Source organism: Vicugna pacos, chromosome 5 (assembly GCF_048564905.1).
Source record: "Vicugna pacos chromosome 5, VicPac4, whole genome shotgun sequence".
Classification (NCBI taxonomy): domain Eukaryota; kingdom Metazoa; phylum Chordata; class Mammalia; order Artiodactyla; family Camelidae; genus Vicugna; species Vicugna pacos.
The window spans coordinates 49,677,416-49,698,060 of record NC_132991.1 but is presented as its reverse complement, the minus strand read 5'-3'; the positions used below and the strand labels follow the sequence as shown (position 1 = coordinate 49,698,060).

The window sequence follows — 20,645 nt, the reverse complement described above, 5'->3', positions numbered from 1 at the left end:
GAATCGGGTCAATAGAAAAGCCTTCTTTTACACCTAATGTGCCTTGCTGGTATCTGCTAGCCCAGCACTTATCACTCAACCTAAGCCTCGAAGACAATGGAGCCCACCCTGGGGGGAGAAAAGTGGATCACCGGACGCTCCCGTGAGCACCTAAAGGCCGGCTTCCTGGACAGGAGCCCACCGCAGCCCTCAGGAGTCCATATACTGCGAGTCTCAGACTTCGCACCCAGGCTCAGGGAGGCTCTCTGGAAATTTTGCACTTGGAATTTTGAAATCATTTTCTTAAAGCGAAGCAGCCCTCCTCCTCCAGGCCCCCAACCCCGCCCAAAAAAAAGAAAAAAAAAGGCTGCGCTTCAGGCCTCACAGACTATGAGGCTTGCCCGAAAGACAAGCCTCTCTCTGGGCAGGAAACGGGCTCCTTTTAAGGACACTGAGCTGCAGTCTCCAAGCACCGCTGGGCCGAGGGCGGGGTACCGGCTGCTGCTGAGGGATGTCCGGGCTGGGAGAGGAGGCGGGGCCGGGCGCCCCGGAGGCCAGCGAGCCGGTGGGCGGAGCCGGCAAGCATCTCTGCCAGAGCCCCGGCAGCAGGGGGCGTGGCGGGGAGCCGGCCAGCGCTGCTGCACCGAGGCTCCGCCTCCGCCCCCGCCCGTCCCCTGGAGGGACGCAAGCGAGGAAGAGAGGGGGAGTCGGAGGGGAGGAGGTGGTGGTGTCGGCGCTCGATCGCTCCTCTCGGGGACCGGCCGACCCGGGGAGCAAGGACGTCGTTCCGCACTGCTCTTCCTCCTGCCGCAAAGCCGTCCCTTCTCCCCATGTCCCAGAGCAGGCATCGCGCCGCGGCCCCGCCGCTGGAGCGCGAGGACAGCGGGACCTTCAGGTCAGCGCCCAGGCGGTCGGGACTGAGCCGGGCAGGGCCGGGAGTGGTGGGCAGGAGAGGCGGGGGCGGGGGAGCCGGCTGTCCAGCGGCATTCTGGGTAAAGCCCCCTCCTGGCGCTCGCGCCCCCGCGTCTGCGGCCCGGCCGGCGGGCCGGCGCTCGGCCCCGCCCTCTCGGCGGCGCGCGGGCCGGGGTCTGCGGCCCGGCCCCGCCCCTCTTGCGGTCTCGGGCGGCAAGGATGGGCGGAGGTGGCTCGGGTCGCCGCCGTGGGAAAGGGGCTTGTAGGCTTGGTCCTGGGAGGTTGCGGCACCCATGTCCTCTCGATTCCCCTGCGAATCCCTCCTACCCGCATTCAGGTTATCTCCATAAAGACCTCCCTCACCCTACCCGTCCCTGCCCGCTGCCGGCTGCCCGCCGCAGCTGCGCCCGGAGACGCGCGCCTGGCCGACGGGGAGCTTCGGTGTCTCCCGCGTCACCATTAGTGGCTGTTAAAAACTATTCTCTGTATGCTGCTTCCCTCCCCGTTTTGACATGCAAAGCACAGCTTTTTCTGATTTTTCTAGTTTGGGGAAGATGATTACAGCTAAGCCAGGGAAAACACCAATTCAGGTATTACACGAATACGGCATGAAGACCAAGAACATCCCGGTTTATGAATGTGAAAGATCCGATGTGCAAATACACGTGCCCACTTTCACCTTCAGAGTAACCGTTGGTGACATAACTTGCACAGGTCTGTATGCACAATTAACCCCGATGACCATGTGTGTTGGCAGTCAAGACCTGGTATCCATTTTCAGTTTGGAAAAGTACCCTTTTTACCAGAGACATCAGTGAGAGCAGGCTTGTAAAACTGAGACCTTATATCTCATTGGGTCATTGGGACTTTCTAACTTCTCTGATTCTCTAATTTTCTCTTCCCCAGATACTAAGAGAAGCTCAGAAACATACCCTAGGATCCTCCTAGGGTTCTTCCAAGAATTAGGGAGAATCAGGAAAGGTTCTTGGAGCAGCCATAGCTGAATAAGTACGTGCTGTCAAGTTTCAAAGGTTGTAGCAGATGCCAGGAAGCATGACCCCAGACTCATTAGGCACTTTGGGCCCATAGTACCACACTGGATTCTGTATTGAAACAAAATGAGGAAGGCAGAGGCTCAACTACACTGTATTGCCTACAGCTTCTAGTTCCTGACACTGTGTAGGTATCTTAATGAGATGTTATCACTTTTTTATACATGAGGAAATAGGTTCAGAGAGATTATAAGAAACATGCCCAAGGTCACAGAGCAATGAAGTTTCAAAATTCGGATTCACCTTATTATGGTTATTGAGCTTGAGCAAATGATAACTGAAGTAGCCCATTTGTAGATGTTTTATTTCTTATGTATCTATTTAATTGCAATCACACAAAAAATTGAATACTAAATTTAATTTGGAAGAATGCCTAAAAGAAATTTAGTAAGAAGGCTGAGATTCCACCATCTGGTAATCTGAAGGCATCATTTGTTTGTGTCCCTGAAAATCTGAAGTCCACTATTTTCATTGAAGCCACTTTAAGAAAATTTTGCAGCTGTTTTGTCTATGTGAGGCAGGTGGATTGTAGCTCGATTCTAGCTGGATGGTTCTTCATATGACCTATAGAATCAACATTGCATTACTGCTTTGGCTAGTCTGTTTTTAAATATTCAGTGAAAATTCAAGAAAAAGTAGCCTGTTTCCCCTCAGTCTGTTTTAGATCAGAGATTAACAACCTGTGGCAGCTGCCTAGGCCTCCTACTTTTCCCCACACTGCCCTATCTTCCTGTGTATGCTTACCTACCTCCACAGATTCAAATACTGCCTAAACACTGGTAATTCTAAAGTCTCTGTCTTCAGTTCAGGCTCAGTGATAGAACAGTGTTTCAGCCTGTGCTTGCTGGGCATCTTCACATGGATGACCCAAAGACGCCTCAGTTTCTCATTGTCCTAAACTGAATCCATCTTTTTCTCTCTCAGATCCATTCCCCCTGCATTCCCTAGCTCAGTAAAGGCACCACCATCACCCATTTGCTCACAGTAGAAATTGGGTTTTGTCTTTTTGAGTCCTTCCCCTCCTTCCACCTGTTGTCCAGTTTGCCACCAAATCCTGCTTCCTAAATCTCTTGAATCTGTCTGCCCCTCTCATCTTCCCATTGCTACTGTTGGAGCCACTTGGATTATAGCTACAGTCTTGTAGCTGCTCTTTTAGCTTCTAGTCTTACGGTGTCCACACAACAACCAGACTGTTCTTTCTGGCATTCATATCTGTTCATGTACTTCCTCTTCTTAAAATCTATTCAGTGGTTTCCCCAACACCCTCTAGGTGAATACAGATTTCTTAACATGAGTTAACACCTGAAAGTGTGACTGACAGCAGCATTAATATCAACCTGGACGCTTGAAATAAGTGCAGAATAGACTTACTGGATAAGAGTATGTTTTCTAACAAAATTCCCAGGCAATTCCTAAAGTTTGAGATGCACAAATTTAGACCATTCTTTGACTTCTCCAACCATTCACCTCTCTAGCCTTTTATCTCAAAATTCCTTTCCTCAGGCCCTACTGCACCCAGCATCTTGGGGCTTGAGGACGCCGTGCCCCATGTTGCCTCTGAGTCTTTGCAGGTGCCCTTTTCTCTTCCTACAGTGCTCTTCCTAATCCCCCATCCCTCTTCACCTCACTCATTTTTACTGATCTTTCAGGTCCTTGCTCCGCCTTCATGAAACCTTTCTGAATTCTTACCAAGAGCTACCTCTCGCTTGGGCAACCCTACAACCTGCACGTAGGCCTACCGAAATATTCCTTATTGCAGATGTGTTTTAGAGGCAAATCTCGCACGCTAGGCTGTATGCTCTTTAAAGGCAGGGACTCTGGTTCTCTACCACAGTTGACCCTTGAACAGCACGTGTTTGAATTACATAGGTCCACTTATACTTGGATCTTTTTTAGTAGTAAATACTACAGTACCACACCATCCATGGTTGGTTGAATGTGGTTACTGTGGTTACTGAGGAAGCTGAAAATGGAGGAACCACAGATAGAGAGCTGACTATAAGTTACAGGTGAATTTTCAAAAGCACAGAGGGTTGCTGCCCCTAACTCCCATGTTGTTCAAGGGTCAACTGTATATCCCTAATACCTGTTTAGTGAATAAATGAGGATGGTTTGTGTGTTCTCTAACACTTGAGGGCCACACCTGAAATTTATTCCATGTCCCTTTTCTTCCCTCTGCACCAGAGGAATAGACATCAGCATTCTGATACCACTTTGGAAGGGTTCTCAACACCTAGTTTGAACTCAGAAGGAAGAAGATTGAATTTACAGTTACTTGTGTGGTTGCTCACTGACATTAGCCATCTATCTCAGTGATTAGTCAGGCCTGTTCCCTTCTGCCCCCTTAGCTACCCATGTAAGGGATAGAGATTGTATGGAAGATGCATAATATAATGTCATCTTCCCTATATAAACCTTCCCCCTCTGTACCCAGCATGTAGCCATGATAGCTTTGCAGAGCAGAGGGGTTTAATCCAGTATAGGAGGGGCTGTTAGAATAAAATTGTGTACAATTTGCTGTCAAACAGTGTTGCTGTAAGTGGCTCCTTTAAAGGAAACTTCTTGCTACAGAATTTCCTCTCTAGGAATAAGGAAGAATAAAATACTAAGTTGTATTTCTTCAGAAGGTGTGACATGGTCTACTTTATTATCATTTAATGTAATAAACATGTACAGTGTACACATAAGGATTTTTTTCTACAGGTATACATAGAATTAAATACCTAGATCTTTTAAAATCATGGGGTTTTAAAATGTGTTGATTCCATATGGTGAATATTTTATTACACTGTATAACTGTTTATAGTGTATTTTTTTATTACCTAGTGTGTATATATATAATGTGTAGTGGCTTTGTTCTCTATTATGCAAACATTTACACAAGCCCCACATTTTCACAGCATATAAAGACTTATTTTTTTTAACCTTAATTCAGGTGAAGGTACAAGTAAGAAGCTGGCGAAACATAGAGCTGCAGAGGCTGCCATAAACATTTTGAAAGCCAATGCAAGTATTTGGTGAGCTAAATTTCTTTGTATTCTGCAGCTCAAAAATATCATGGCTGAGGTAAGATTAAAAGTTTGAACATGCTCACAAAAGCAACAAAGTAGAAAGTTCTTAGTCTAGTTCTGAAATCCTATTTCCTTGTGAAGACCTGCCATCCCCTAAGGACAGCTTTATCTGTAAGAAATTAAGTCCAGCAATTAACTGTTAAATGAAGACTCTCATGAACTAGGCTTTTCTTTTTCCTCCTTTCAGATGATGCAACAGTAGAAAACCAGAGTGTCTCTGGCAAATACAGTAAAGTATTTATTTCCACACTGAAGAAAATAAGGTGTGAGAGAGAAAAAGATAAGCTAAAAGTGCTCTTTTAGGATTTCTCATTTGGAAGGAGACAAAGAGATTTCCTTTTGTTATAGAATGTAAGCCAAATACAAGAGGATGTTAAGATATGCTGACTGTCTTTCCAAAATAAACTCGTTATTACTTTAGGTGCTTTTGGAAAGAGTGTTGGTCCTGTGGTAGCTCATGTATCATAAAGTGGTGTCCTTTGGTTTCTAATGGGCACATCCAGGAGCATGTTTTGCCTTCAAATTCTTCTCTGTATGTGTACTCAAATATACTTGGAGTACAATCTGGTATATCTGCTCATAGCTGACAGCAGAGGCCCATGGGCATTTAGGGTGGGTTTTTCTATTTCCCAGCCATAGCAACACTTGGCTTAGGGATGTAATTAGGTTCTCATGCAGTGTTGGTCCCTTTTTCTAAGTAATTCTAAACCATCTAGGTAGTTTGGAACCAACCAGGGAAAGCCTTGAATCTCACAAAATGATGCTTGATTCTCTAAGTTCACACGTTATAATTGATTCATGCTAACTTTCTGGACATGCCAAATGGCATGGCAGTTTTTGGATTTTCCCATTGCTGGTGATGGTCATGCTATTTCTGTGCAACCCAAAGGTCAACACAAAGTGTATTTGTATATCTGTAGAAATGAGCATCCAGTGTGTCCTCCTTCCACATGGACACTTCACTTTCTCGCCAAAAAAAAAAGGCTAACAAGCTTTACTATGTATTTGTGCTTCTTGAATAAGATGGGAATTATTAAGCTGTAAATCAGGCTGAAGTTGGCCTGATTTGATAGAGACTTTCTCCCTTCTCCGTCACAATTATTTGGGTAGCTTTGGTATACAATGTTTATATCTTATCACCCTCTATAAAAGCTTGAAATTCTGGCAGTTAGAAACGAAACATGAGGAGATGGCAATAGCTCAATATCATTGGTCCTGGAAGAAATGACTCTTCAGCTGCCTGGGTGGTAGTAACCTCGGAATGCAGGACTCATCACCCAAGTAACTGGTAATTTCACACTACTTAGAGGAGATTGTTATCTTTTTCACTAATCACAGTCTCCACTCATGCCAGCCATCTATTTCATGCAGGAGATATATATAAATCCTTGGAGGATTATTCTAGCATAGAGCAGATGATAGATCAAACCAGGTCTTTCTTCCATAATTATTTGGATGAAAAAGCTACATTTATGATCCTTATGATTCACATTGCCAGGCTGGATTTTCTGATCTGTTAGTCTTCTTCCCTTTTCGGGGAGGCTAACAATGGTATGCTTCATTTACATTTTTATTGAGCACATATTATATATAAAGCACTGCAAGGCTTATGAAGGTAAGTAATACATAAGGATTTTAAAGTCTGAACAGGGGAGAGGTGTGGTGAAGGACAGATAAATTACATGTAAGAGTGTAGAACTTATGGTAAAATAATTCACTTAAAGGGTCAAACCAAATGTTATAATGGTTCAAAGAAGGGGAAAATTATGTCCATTGGGGTGAAAGAAGAGGCTCCTGAGAGAAGTGGCATTTGAGATACACCTTGGATGAGGGATAGATCAGATTCTCACAGAGGCTGTGGGCAAGAAGGGCATTCCATGTTGAAGGAAAGGCAAGAGCAAAAGCTAAGTAGAAAACGCCTGTCCTTTATCTGATAATTTGGAGGAAATTATTTTGTTTTATAACACTTTATAAAAATGTTTAGCTTTGCAGTTCCTGACCCCTTAATGCCAGACCCTTCGAAGCAACCAAAGAACCAGCTTAATCCTATTGGTTCACTACAGGTAAGCAGCACAGTTTTTCCATACTTAACTTTCTGTCTACTGAAAAAATGTGTCATAAATTTTGATAGTATCACAGGGGCCAAGAGAAGGAGTTAATATTTTAAAGATAAGGTGGCATAATACATCGTTTTCCAAGTTATGATCATTAGATATTATAGCACTAACTTGAAATTCTTTTCATACTTATTTACATTTTGGATTTTCTTCCATATACAGTATCTGCCTTTGGTTTGTGGAATTGTCATTTGAGATCAACAGGACCTCAGTGCACATGAGTAGAGTGTTTCATATTTCGAGAATATTTCTTGCCACCCTTGTGACAAATCTCTTTCTACTTCTGTTGAGACAGAAGACTTTATAAAGTACCCAAATTGGGTTCTTGCCACCCTTGTGACAAATCTCTTTCTACTTCTGTTGAGACAGAAGACTTTATAAAGTACCCAAATTGGGTTACCTAACTCAAGAAAAGGGGAAGTCGTCTGCTTATTTGCTTATTCTACCAAAAAATTTACATATATTCAGCTTTGAATTTCTGCGTGCAGAATATCCTTCTTGCAGATTAGCCATGTGCTCTGTTGGACAACTCCCCTCCCTGTTATCCAGCCAGTCCTTTGGTCTCTTTCCTGCTCTATGGGTTTTTTTGTAGTTTTCTTCTCCTTTCCTCAACCTCGTCCAAGTGTGTTTGTTTGCTGTCTGTTCCTCATCTGCTTTTGATCAAATACAGTTAGGCAGCCATGGGTCTGGAAGGTCAGAGCGAGGACCGGAGATGCTTTAGGAACTGATGACCTATAGATGTCCTTTCTGATGTTCTCAAAGAAAGAGAAAGTAGCTTGTCTTTCCCCTTGAACTCTTTGAGGTCAGCTCACTATGGCTTAATGGAAGAACACCATTCATAGCAGGAAACTGCTTCAGTTTGGTATTCTGAGACTATCTCTGGGAAATATAGGGTCTTATCTCATTTTTTCATTGTAGAATATTATTATTCTTTTCAAACATATGAATAGAATTGGGATCCAAATCATGAAAATATCCTTTATGTAATTGAGCCATTGCATAATGAATATTACGACTAAAGCCTCATCTCGATTTTCTAGGAACTGGCTATTCATCATGGCTGGAGACTTCCTGAATATACCCTTTCCCAGGAGGGAGGACCTGCTCATAAGAGAGAATATACCACAATTTGCAGGCTAGAGTCATTCATGGAAACTGGTACTTATTTCTTTTTACCCTCATACAACTGAAGACATTGGAAATATTTTCAGATGATGAATGACCATAGAAATTTCTGTTGTGATTTCTTTTCAACTGTTTCTGTGGGGGAAAAAATGGACACACTCCAAGTCTACTGTCTCTAACTTTCTGCAGTTGAATTTAAGTATAAATATTTGGTTTAAGAATACTTACACTTGTCAATTTGATATTTTTTTAAATAATGGGTTGGTAATGGAAAGGCAAATAAATAATTGACTTTTTAAACAGTGTTCACTGATATAATAGTAACTTGAAAATCACTTTGGAGAAAAAAGCAATAGTACTCTTATAGTTTCAGCAGCTGTTCTAGAAGCTAGGGCTAGGAGAAGATTACATTTGAAAACAAGATGATTAATGAGAGGCTGATGGCAAAAAATTGCAGTGAGATAAAAAAAAAAGTAGACGTTAACCTTTTGAGTTATAGCATCTTCTATATTGTAAAGGCTATAAGCTATGAGGGGGATAAAAAAAAGTCACTGAATATAGTTGCTAGTGAGGATTCCTATTGTAACTTCTCCAGCATGTTTTTATCATTTTTAAAGTGGCTTGAAATGGAATTTTACCTTGGCTAGATACTAGTTTTAAGTAATAAGCAACTGTTTGTGCTGGAGAGGTAGTGTTGGCCAGTGCAGAAAGCACTGGGCCATAAGCAGGAACCTCGGCTTCCGTTCCTGATGCAGCCCTTCATTTGCAAGATTAGGCAAATTGTTTAATCTCCCTGCCTGGGCCTCAGTTTTTAAATCTGTAAAACACAAGCATGGAAGTAGATGCTATTTATGGTGTCTTTCAACTCCAGCATCTCCTGTGCCCTTCTTATTCATGTTGAGAAAGAAGTTCCACATAGTTGTCCGTTTATAGGACATTGAGAGATGGGAGTTGTAATTCAAATGTACCTTGGTAAGTTTGAATATTTGATCAGAATTAAATCAAATATGGTTCATTAAAGTTAGGCCTATGGAAATATAACTGTCAAAGGAAAACAAAGTATAATTATTAAAGATAAACTTTTAAAAGAAATGCCTTCAAAATGTAAGAATTCATAGCTGCATGAAGCATAACAAACTAAGATGTTAGGTCAGTAAAAGAATAGTGTACAAAAACCATGGGCTTGTTCTCTGATAAAACACAATAATTTAAACATTTGGTCATTCTCTGTGGATGCTAACATTTTCAAAACCTACCATTGCCTTTTTCTTCATTTAGGAAAGGGGGCATCAAAAAAACAAGCCAAGAGAAATGCTGCTGAGAAGTTTCTTGCCAAATTCAGTAATATTTCTCCAGAGAACCACATTTCTTTGGTGAGTTATGATCAGAGATCTATGATGTTAATGCAATTAAGCATCTCTTGCTGTAGGAAACTTCTCTAGATTTCTTTTTGTATCGATACTTTAGAGTTGCAGTTTTTAAAATCTCTTAATTGTTTAAAAATCTCTTAACTTATACAGTACCCCAATTTTAGGTGCATGTTATAGGTGAACCAGGGTCACGGGCATGACCAGGTAAGAGGGCTTGGGAGGCACAGTCAAATTCAGAATAATGTGATGGTATCTAAAGATGCTGGGCCAGTAGTGCCACTTTTACCTTCAGACTGACAATGCGTTCACATCTCTTGGTTCATCCATTCATTTATCCACTCAGCAAACATTTAGGGAAACTCATATTTTGTGCCAAGCTTTCTATCAGGTACTGGCATATAGTGAATTAAATCTCGAGCCCAAAGGAGTTTGCAGCCTACTGAAAGAGAAAAGATCCCTACACACTGGTCCTTACAGAAGGTGCTTGGGAACATAAAAGAAGGATTCAACCAAGATGGGGTTTCAGGAAGACTTCTTGGAGGAAGTAATATCTAAGTCAAGACCTTAGGATGAGAACAGGAAAGAGTTCCAGAGAGAAGAAAGAGCATGTACTGTGAAACATTTCACGTGAGCTAGAAACTCTAAGTAGTTCGGGATGGCTGGAGCACACAGTTGGAGGGAGGGGGTCTCAAACAATAGGCTAGAAAGGTAAAGAGGGATTGAATCTTGAAGGAACTACTATATTAAGGAGATTGAACATTATCGTGAGGGTAGTGCAAAGTCATTAAATAAGTTTAATCTGGGAAGGACAGGATCTAATTTATATATTAGAAGGGAAATCACTGGCTGCATTATGGTGAGTGAATGAATACTGGAATCAAAGAGACCTGCTACAGTTACAGAAAGCAGATGAGAAACAGTGGTGACCTAGACTAAGGTAGTGGCAGTTGAAATGGTCAATTTAAAAATTATTTAGAAAACTGAAGTGAATGGGGCATGGTAATTGATTGGCTGTAGAGAGTAAAGAAGAAGGAATAAACATTTTTAGCTTGGCAACCGAATAGATGATGGTACCATTGAATAATACAGGGAACATAGAAAATGAGTAGGATTTGAGGGGGGAGCAGATAATGAGCTTAAATGTAGGATATATTGAATTTGAAGTGTTTGTGGAGTAGCTAAGTGAAGATACTGAGTAGGCAGCTGAGGGTACGGATAAACAGAGTTTAAGAGTATCATGGGCCACACATGATACTTTACTTGAGATTCTGGTATTCATAGGTAGGTATGTCTTATGGCACATTATCTGAGAGTACTATGTTAGGTAGGAAGTGAGAATTGAAGTTTACAGCAGTATCCTAAGCTTATGATAAAATAAGGGCTCATTCTGTAGGAAAAAAAGACTATACATGAACAAGTAATATAATTTTGGTTTTATTTTCTTAATAGAAAAATATAACATTGCACTAACTTCTTTTAAAACTGGGTCAGAGATGACACCAAAATCACAAAACAAAGGTTTGCAGGTGAATTCTACTAACTCTTCAAGGAAGAGATATTTTCAGTGCTATTTAAACTCTTTCAGGCAATATATATAACAAAGAGGAAGCTTCTACATTTATTTTCCAAAACCAACATAACACTAACACTAAAATCTGACAATAGTAAATCCCAGTGTAACAAATTATGGATCAATCTCTCATATAGTGAAACACTTTAATGTTGAGTAGAACATTAACAGAAAGATATTCCATAGACAGAGAGGGTTTATTTACTTCAGTAATGCAAGGATATTTCAACGTTGGTAAATCTATTACTCTAATTAATCATATTAATGGGTCAAAGGAGAAGAACAATCTCTCAGTAGATGCCAAAAAGATATTTAACAGTCATTATTGATAAACACTTAAAATATCCCTATTGTGTTTTAAAACATATACCTCAAAAAAAAAATCAAAATCATGGTTATGTATTATATCCATTCCCATAATTTCAGAAATAAAACAAGGACGCTCACTGACACCATTTTTTTAAACCTTATTCTGGAAGTACCAACCAACATAATTAGACAAGAGAAAACAGCAAGAGATTAGAAATAAGAGATAAAAATGATCATTAACTGCAAATAATATGATTGTATCCCTATAAAACCCTAGAGAAAAACTATTAGAAATAATAAGAGAATTCATGAAGGTAACTGATCATAAAGTTAATATTCAAAATCAATACCTTTCTCATATTATTTAGAGTTACAAAGGCAACCACCAGAATAATTAAAAATAGAAAGTTAAAAATTATTGCTTCTGGAAAGGGGATTTTTGCTTTTATAATTCTGTTACTATTTGATCTTTTTCGTTGTATGTGTATATTACTTTGATTAATAAAATTTATGAAGCTTGATAACATTGGTCATTTATATCTGTCCTGAAAAAGTATGCTAGAAAAATTTAATAATTTTCCTATTTACAAATATTAACAGGTGGAGTATAGAAGTTTCCATTCTTAATAGTAGAAAAGAAGATAATGTGTTGGGAAATAAACTTAAAAAAATGTGCAGGACTCACTTGAGAAAAACGTTAAAACTCAATTGAGACATTAAACAAATTGAACACATGTAAAGCTGTCTTTTTATTTTTGATAGGAAAACTCAATATTGTAAGTATATTAAAAAATGTAATATAGTCTCAGTCAAAATCTACCAGAATTCATTTTGGACATTGATAAAACTTACAATTAAGTTTGTCTGGAAAAATAAACTCCAGAATAAGCAAGAAAACTAAAAAGGAAGAGTATGGGAGGTGGGGTTATACCTCACCAGAGAATAAAATGTACTGTAAGTGTACTATGTAACTATGTAGTTAAAACAGGTATTTGTACTGGAGTAGACAGAGGGTAGGTATAGATGTGAATCCATGTAGGAACATAGTATATGACAACAGTGAGATTTCAAATAAATGGATGAGAGGATGGATTATTCAACAAATGATGTAGAAACAATTTACAGACACATTTTGGGAGGGGAAATACACACACACACCCATTTCTGTTCCTTAAAAAACTAAAAATAGAGTTACCATACGATCCAGCAGTCCCACTCCTGGGCATATATCTAGAGAAAACTCTTAATTTGAAAAGATACATGCACCCTAGTGTTCACAGCAGCACTATTTACAATAGCCAAGACATAGAAGCAACCTAAATGTCCATCAACAGATGAATGGATAAAGAAGGTGTGGAATGGAATACCATGCAGCCATAAAAAAGAAACGATGCCATTTGTAGCAACATGGATGGACTAGAGATTATCATACTAAGCGAAGTAAGACAGAGAAAACAAATATCATATATTATCACTTATATGTGGTATCTAAAATATGATACTAATGAACTTATTTACAAAACAGAAATAGACCCACAGACATAGAAAACAAACTGATGGTTACCAAAGGGGCAAACTGGTTAGGGAGTGATAAATTAGAAGTTTGGAATTAGCAGATACAAACTACTATATATAAAATAGATAAACAACAAGGACCTACTATTTGCACAGGGAACTATATTCACTATCCTGTAATAACCATAATGGAAAAGAATCTGAAGAAGAATATATACACACACACACATAAATATATGTATGACAATCACTTTGCTGAATACCAGAAACTAACACATTGTTAATCAACTATACTTCAATAAAAAATAAAATGAAAAAAATAAAATTCTTAGCATGGGAAAGCTTTTTTAAGCATAACTTAAAACCTAGAAGCTGTAACATAAAAAAATTCATAAATTTAACTACATAAAACCTACTGCACAGCAAAATGTGGGTAAATAAAACCAATAAAAACAAAGTGAGAAGAAACTGTTTTCAACACATGACTATGAAGGAACTGTTTTCACTATCACATATAAAGCTTACACATCAATAAAAAGGACAACCCAATAGAAGAAATACAAATGGTGAAAAAAATGTTCAACTTCATTCATGCAAGTTGAACAAGATACAGTTTTCATCTGTAGATTGACAAACTTATAAAGTTTGACCATACCTGGTATTGGCAAAGGTATGAGAAAACCACACCCTCCAAGACACTTGATGGGAGTATAAATTGGTTCAGAAATCAGTTTGGAATTGTGTATCAAAATTCAAAACATACGTTCTTTGACTCAGCAGTTCTACGTCTAGAAATGATTGCAGAGAAAGTCATCCAAGTGCAAAACAGTTTCATTGTAATATTGTTAGTAAAAGCAAGAAACTAGAAACAACCTAAAGCCCACAGTTGGAGACTGGTAAGATAAATGTAGTGCTATATGTTCAGTGATACGAGAAAAATGAACAATACCAGATATAGAAAACTCATTTTTTTTGTTTAAAAAGATTATATTTATGTGTGTACTTAAATATGCATAGAACATTTATGGAAGGATACTGAAGAAATGTTTCATAGCAAGTATCTTTAGGGAATGGAGCAGAACTCTGGGGAAAGAATGGTAAGAAAGAGACTCTTCATTATATTTTTGTTCTTATTGCAGGTATTCTTTTACTATATGAATGAATTATGATTTTTGAGTATTTTTTCAAGTTAAGGAGCGTAAAATTCTATTTAGTAAATCTTGCAGTTTACTTAGTTCTTTATCATGACCATCCCTATGATCTTTTGAAAATCCCTTAACCTCTGTCAAGCTCATTGATAAATAGAACCTAAGGATATGCTGACCTACTTATTTCAGAGAGTAGTTGTGGCTTTTCTAACAGCATATGTGAAAGCAATTTAAGCACCATAAACTAACATGGAAATGTAAAGAATTCTAACAATGGAAATGAAAAGGTAAAGATATGGGGGAAACAAAGAAAAGAGGAAAAGGAGAGAGAAAACAGGAATAACTGAACTCATCTGGGTTCTGAGACACGTCTGATCAGAATTTTTTTTTTACATCCTGCCATTCATTTGAATGACTTGTTCTCATCTTTCCTATAGTTTGTTTTCTGCTTTACAGCCGTCAGATAGATTGGTATTTAGTACAAGAAACCATAAAGATAAGAAAGTTTATTTATATTCTAATTTGTAAATTGCTCCATTAGGCAGACTCAATTGTAGTTGACCATTGAACAGCACAGGTTTAAACTGCTCGGGTCCATTTATATGTGGATTTTTTTCAGTAGTAAATACTACAGTGCTGCGCGGTCCATGGCTGGTTGAATCCATGGATGCAGAACCGTGGATACTGATGGCTGACTTAACTGCGGGGAGGGTCGGCTCCCCTAACCCCCACGTCGTTCAAGGGTCCACAGTATTTACTGATTTGCTTATAGTGCTCTTAAATATGTTACACATTTTAACGTGACCCTCACAAAATTTGACTGAGAACTTTTTATTATACAAAAATGTTTTTAAATACTTCCAGGATATTATTGCACATCCTTTCTTTTTTTGTTAGCATTGTGGTATTTGTTAAATGTGTATACTTGTTAGTGCTGTCTGGGTTACACTGGAAAGTTAATTAAATGGAATCCATTTAAACATGCTTTATAAAGTATTAAATGTGAGTACTTAATTCATACTTATAATAGCACTGGAACCCAGTCCAAGTTAAGAGTCTTAATCTTCACCTCTGTTTTTCAGACAAATGTGGTAGGACATTCTTTAGGATGTACTTGGCATTCCTTGAGGAATTCTCCTGGTGAAAAGATCAACTTACTGAAAAGAAGCCTTCTCAGTATTCCAAATACAGATTATATCCAGCTGCTTAGTGAAATCGCCAAGGAACAAGGTTTTAGTATAACATACTTGGATATAGGTAGGATTTTTTTCTTTGGCTTATTGCAAAAACTGTTTCTTTATAAAATATGTTTCAGAAACAAAAACCTCTATTACTTTTTTCTCCCATTGATCAGGGATTCTGACTGTATATAATTACCAGAGCAGTAATATATCATTGATACGTCCCATTCTTATAAATAATAAACATAGAGGTAAGATCCATCCAGTTAATAATAAAAACAACAATCACTAAGATATATAGAGTTACTGTGTGCCAGGCACTGTTCTAAGGACATTACATATTTCAGCTTACAGAATCCTCAGACTTAACCTGTGAAATAGATTCTATTATCCTTAATGTATAAGTAGAGACAGTAAGGCACGGAAAGGTTAAGAAACTTGCCTGAGATGACATAGCTAGTTAGTGGTAGAGACAGATTAGAAGAGTCCCTGCAGATACGATGTCTACTAAACTAGCCCTGATGGGCAGCTTGACAAATAAAAAGGCACCTACATTTCCAGAGCAAGTACCAGGTTTGTAGAGGCCAGACCCCTTCTCTTTGCATTAATGCTGCCAGTTCCAGGGGATGAATGGGGACAAGTCAATTTATAGCTTTATGTCATCTCAGCAATCCTCTTCTGTATTTTCTCTAGCCCATAATCATTTGGATAGACAAATGTGGACAGATTGGAAAGCAAGTCAGTGTGGATTTTCTTTTAATGCAGTTTATAACTGGCTTGTGTGTGTAGGTGGGTGGGTGTGTTCATGTGTGTTTTGGTGCCTTGATTTAATATCAGTATAGCATGTGAAAAATTTGATATCCCTTATTCCAGCTTCGGTGAACTGTGGGGACCTAGCTTGTCAGAGCTACTAGCACTGGGAGAATAGGGTGTTTACAGACTGAAAGGACTTCAGATTTTCTCTGCTACTTTGGGTCAGGTGCAATGTCTTAATATACTAAGAATGATGCAGAACCTGGTGAATAATGCAGAAAGATGATGAGAAACTGGCTGATTGAGAGACCATTCATACAAAAATATTATTTCCACTTTGCTGAGTGTTTGAGACAGAGAGATGAATAAGCCATGTCATGAATATGACTATGGAAGGTTTTGAATCTGTGGAAAAGAAACTTGAGATGATTTTTTAGATTATGAATTAAGGATGCCTTTGAAATGCTTCTTACTAATTTTAAGAACTAAATCATTCTTGTAAATATAGAATAGCAGTCTAAAAACCACAGTCAATTAACTTGACTAACTTCTTTACAGTTACTTTCAAAAGAACCTCAATGTTCTCTGAAGAAGATACACAAATGGCCACCAAGCACGTGAAAAGATGTTCACTGTCTTTAGTCATCAGAGAAATGCAAATCAAAACCACAGTGAAGTACCAGTTCACACCCACTAAGATGGCTGTGATGAATGAAATAGGAAATAAGCAAGGCTGGCAAAGATGTAGGGAAACTGTAGCCCTCATACGTTGCTGGTGGGAATGTAAAATGTTTCAGCTGCTGTGGAAAATACAAGTTTTACAGCTCCTCAGTTGAGTTATCATATGACCCAGCAACTCTACTGCTAAGTATATACCTACAAGAATTGAAAACTGGCATCAAATACCTGTATACACACGTTCATAGCAGTACTATTCACAATAGCCAGGAGGTGGAAACAGCTCAAAGGTCCATCAATGGGTGAATAAGTAAATGAGTTGTGATATGTACATGCTATGAAATATTACTCAGCTATGAAAAAGAATGAAGTTCTTACATATGCTACAATATGGATGAATCTCAGAAACATTATACTAAGTGAAAGAAGCCAGACACAAAAGGTCACATATGATTCCATTTATATGAACTGTCCAGAATAGAATAATCCCTAGATTGGTAGCCTCCAGGGGCTGGAGGGTAGGAGTGGGGATAGGGAGCAACTGCTTAATGGGGATGGTGTTTTCTCTGGGCTAATGAAATGGTGAAAATGTTCTGTAACTAGATAGAGGTGGTGATTGCACAGCATTGTGAATGTACTAAATGCCACTGAATAGTTCACTTTAAAATGGTTCATCTTCTGTTATGTGAATTTTACCTTAATTTTTAAAAGAACCGAGATGCTTGAACTAGAAACCCTCTTCGCACATTAAATAGTCCCATTGTATCTGGAAATTTTATGCTATTATTGACTCTAGCTGAGATAATAACACTTCATTATGACCACATATCGTAACTCACCTGTTTCTACTTCTTTCCTTGCCTCAGTAAACCATCTTTAGTAAGAGTGATTCATCAGTTGATGAGAAGACCATTTGTTTTCAGGGTTTAGGTATTGTTTTTAAAACATCCTGACCCATATACAATATAGAATTAAACTCTCTGCACTGACTTACAACCAAAGAACATGATGTCAAAGGGAGGTCTTTCCTGAACCATGTGTTTCCTGGTTCAAATGTCTACTGAAAATAGCTCAATACCTTATAATGGAAAATACAATCTCTCCAGCCCTCTTGCAAAAGTTTTTTTCCCTTTTAAAAAAGTTGCCATGTTCAGTAATTTACAAACACTATTCAACTAGCCACATTAGAATTGCCTCAGGACTCAGCCATAAAAACCGACAACATAATGCCATTTGCAGCAACATGGATGCTCCTAGAGAATGTCATTCTAAGTGAAGTAAGCCAGAAAGAGAAAGAAAAATACCATATGAGATCGCTCATATGTGGAATCTAAAAAACAAAAACAAAAACAAACAAACAAAAACAAAGCATAAATACAGGACATAAATAGACTCACAGACAGAGAATACAGACTTGTGGTTACCAGGGGGGTAAAGGGTGGGAAGGGATAGACTGGGATTTCAAAATTGTAGAATAGATAAACAAGATTACACTGTATAGCACAGGGAAATATACACAAAATGTTATGATAAATCACAGAGAAAAAATGTGACAATGAGTGTGTATATGTCCATGAATGACTGAAAAATTGTGCTGAACACTGGAATTTGACACAACATTGTAAAATGATTATAAATCAAAAAAAAAATATATATATATAGCAAAAAAAAAAAAAAAGAATTGCCTCAGGAGCTTTTTTTTTTTTTTTTTTTAAATAAATGCAGGAATCTGGCCACTCCAACCCCAAGCCCTGTGTTTCTGATTGAGCAGGCTGGAGTGAGGCTGCGGTACCTGTATTTTTTTAAAGTTCTCCCAAGTGACTATGAGGCAGCTGTCTTTGAGAACCACTGTAGCTGGGCAGTTGTTTATACAAGGAAGACAAAGATGATAAGTGGAGTGGTTAGACCATAGATGCTTATGGAGAAAGACAGTCATAAAAACTATTGTTTTTACAAAGGATCTGCTCTATATGCATGTGGCATTAACCATCATGTTTGAATATGTCATTGCAGAAGAACTGAGTGCCAATGGACAGTATCAGTGTCTTGCTGAACTGTCCACCAGTCCCATCACAGTCTGCCATGGCTCTGGGATCTCCTGTGGCAACGCACAGAGTGATGCAGCTCACAATGCTTTGCAGTATTTAAAGATAATAGCAGAAAGAAAGTAAACTTGGAACAGCTTGGAGAACCCTTCAGTAGCACATATGTTCCCCGTTCACCCCTTCCCAAGTAAATCCTTTACTACATTTGTGTGTTGTTTCTAAATCTCTTAGATTTCCATCAACACTACAGATTTAATTTTCTCCTCGTAGCTGTTACCAAGCAGTTTTTAACGGCTTCACCTTTGTATTGGTATACTGTATTTATAAACTTTGTACCATAAGCAGACTGTAGCACCCATTTTACAATGCCATGTACATCGAAGGAAAAAGCTGCATGTTTGTTGTTGATGATGTTGACGATGATAGTGATGATGAACTAAAACCGCTAGCAACAGTCTTTCCTACTGGTGCTCAACCTCTTCCTTGTGAAAGGCTTTGTAAAGGGGTTTCGAAGGAAGCCCCTTAGAATTAACATTGAGGAACGCACTTACAGGCTTTTGTTGGATGTGATTGTTAAACATCAGGGAACATGATTGTCTGCTGTGTATCTGAATCCATGTAATAAAGAGCTATTGTTATAATGGGTTCTGTTCATTTTATTAAAGTGCTACTGACTTGAGTGTGGCCCTGTTCTTTTTTAGCCCTTCTTGTGAGTAACACTGTAATGTGGATATTGTGTTATTTAAGTATCTCTAGTTTACTTCTAAAAGTCAAAGGTAAAGAAAAAAAAGACCTATGGCTTTAGTAAAAATTTACAAATATATATGTGATGAATCATTGCCATATTTTCTCTGAGCATATGCAGTGTTGTCTTTTTCTTTGACACAACCATTCGCAGATGAACTTGAAGTTGAAAAAGCATTAAAATTAAAAAAGCAAAATTTTCCAGTGCACTCAACTCAGTTACAAGAATGTTTCAAATAAAGTAATGAGTGCGTAAAAAGTTGGGAAATAAGTCTCCTGAGCAAATTTTAATTTTGCCTTTTGTGTTAACATATATCATCCTGTAACACCTCCAGTCTGCCATCTGTCAGTGCCAGCTGATAGTGCTACCTTTGTAGATCAGGGAAAACCTCAAAGAAGAGAGCTCTCGATAATAAAGTTAGGTTTTGACAATCTGAAGATTGTCAGCAGGAAGTATGTAACAAGTGTATTTCTGTCTGGAAAAATATTTTATCTGAGTGCAATCCTTTGAGAATAAACTACATAATAAAGGGAAACCAGTGTATGTAACTTATTTAAAACCCTAAAGAGCATGTAACGTAGTTTTACATTATAAGCTATAATATGTCAATTAAATCATGTAATTTTAGGTACTTTTTGGGTGAGATTAAGGAACATGCAGACTGGAAATGAAATTTAGGCATTAACCAGAGTTTATGGGTATTAAGATTGGATTAGTTTTGGGTGTTTATGGACGCTGTGGAATAAAGAGGATACAATGAACTCACTCTAGAGATGACCTCAGACCCTCTGCACAGTAAAAATGCCCACTGTGAAGGGGGTGAAGTCACGGGAAGATCTCATAAAGCACTGGAAGAAGAGGATGAAGTCCAGCTGGGGGAAAGGACAATATAACTGGGTTCTAAACAGTTCATGCGTACTGATAAAATGATGAGATCTGAGTATAAGATGCCCAGAAGTTACGTTCTTCCTTCTGCCTGTGCTTTCCCTGCTCTGACTCCAGAGGAAGCAAGCATTCTTAAAGACACTGCTCCAGTGTCACCTCTGTCAGACTGTCCAGGTTTTGTCGGGAGTTA

At 38.7% G+C, this 20,645-nt stretch overlaps 1 protein-coding gene across 4 annotated transcripts; it reads left to right on the top strand.

Annotated features, from left to right (window-relative positions):
* The first annotated feature begins 656 nt into the window (after window positions 1-656).
* PRKRA (protein activator of interferon induced protein kinase EIF2AK2) lies at window positions 657-19,648 on the top strand. Of its 4 annotated transcripts, XM_072961225.1 has the most exons (8): window positions 657-874; window positions 1,436-1,605; window positions 4,879-4,960; window positions 6,999-7,077; window positions 8,172-8,289; window positions 9,535-9,629; window positions 15,251-15,425; window positions 18,794-19,504. In XM_072961225.1, exons 1-8 carry the CDS (start codon window positions 810-812, stop codon window positions 18,949-18,951), a joined length of 942 nt encoding a protein of 313 aa, XP_072817326.1. In that variant the 5' UTR covers window positions 657-809; the 3' UTR covers window positions 18,952-19,504. The 4 variants fall into 4 exon arrangements, with proteins under 4 accessions (XP_072817326.1, XP_072817325.1, XP_072817324.1 ...); XM_072961224.1 differs by lacking the exon at window positions 1,436-1,605 and having other exon boundaries at window positions 18,794-19,648; XM_072961223.1 differs by lacking the exon at window positions 1,436-1,605 and having other exon boundaries at window positions 4,879-5,009; window positions 18,794-19,648.
* The last annotated feature ends 997 nt before the right edge of the window (window positions 19,649-20,645 follow it).

Excerpts from the sequence above, each read along its gene's own strand:
- PRKRA (XM_072961225.1), top strand. The coding sequence starts at position 810 with ATGTCCCAGAGCAGGCATCGCGCCGCGGCCCCGCCGCTGGAGCGCGAG. Across the intron at positions 875-1,435 it reads GAGGACAGCGGGACCTTCAG|TTTGGGGAAGATGATTACAG; the intron begins GTCAGCGCCCAG and ends TGATTTTTCTAG. Across the intron at positions 1,606-4,878 it reads TGGTGACATAACTTGCACAG|GTGAAGGTACAAGTAAGAAG; the intron begins GTCTGTATGCAC and ends ACCTTAATTCAG.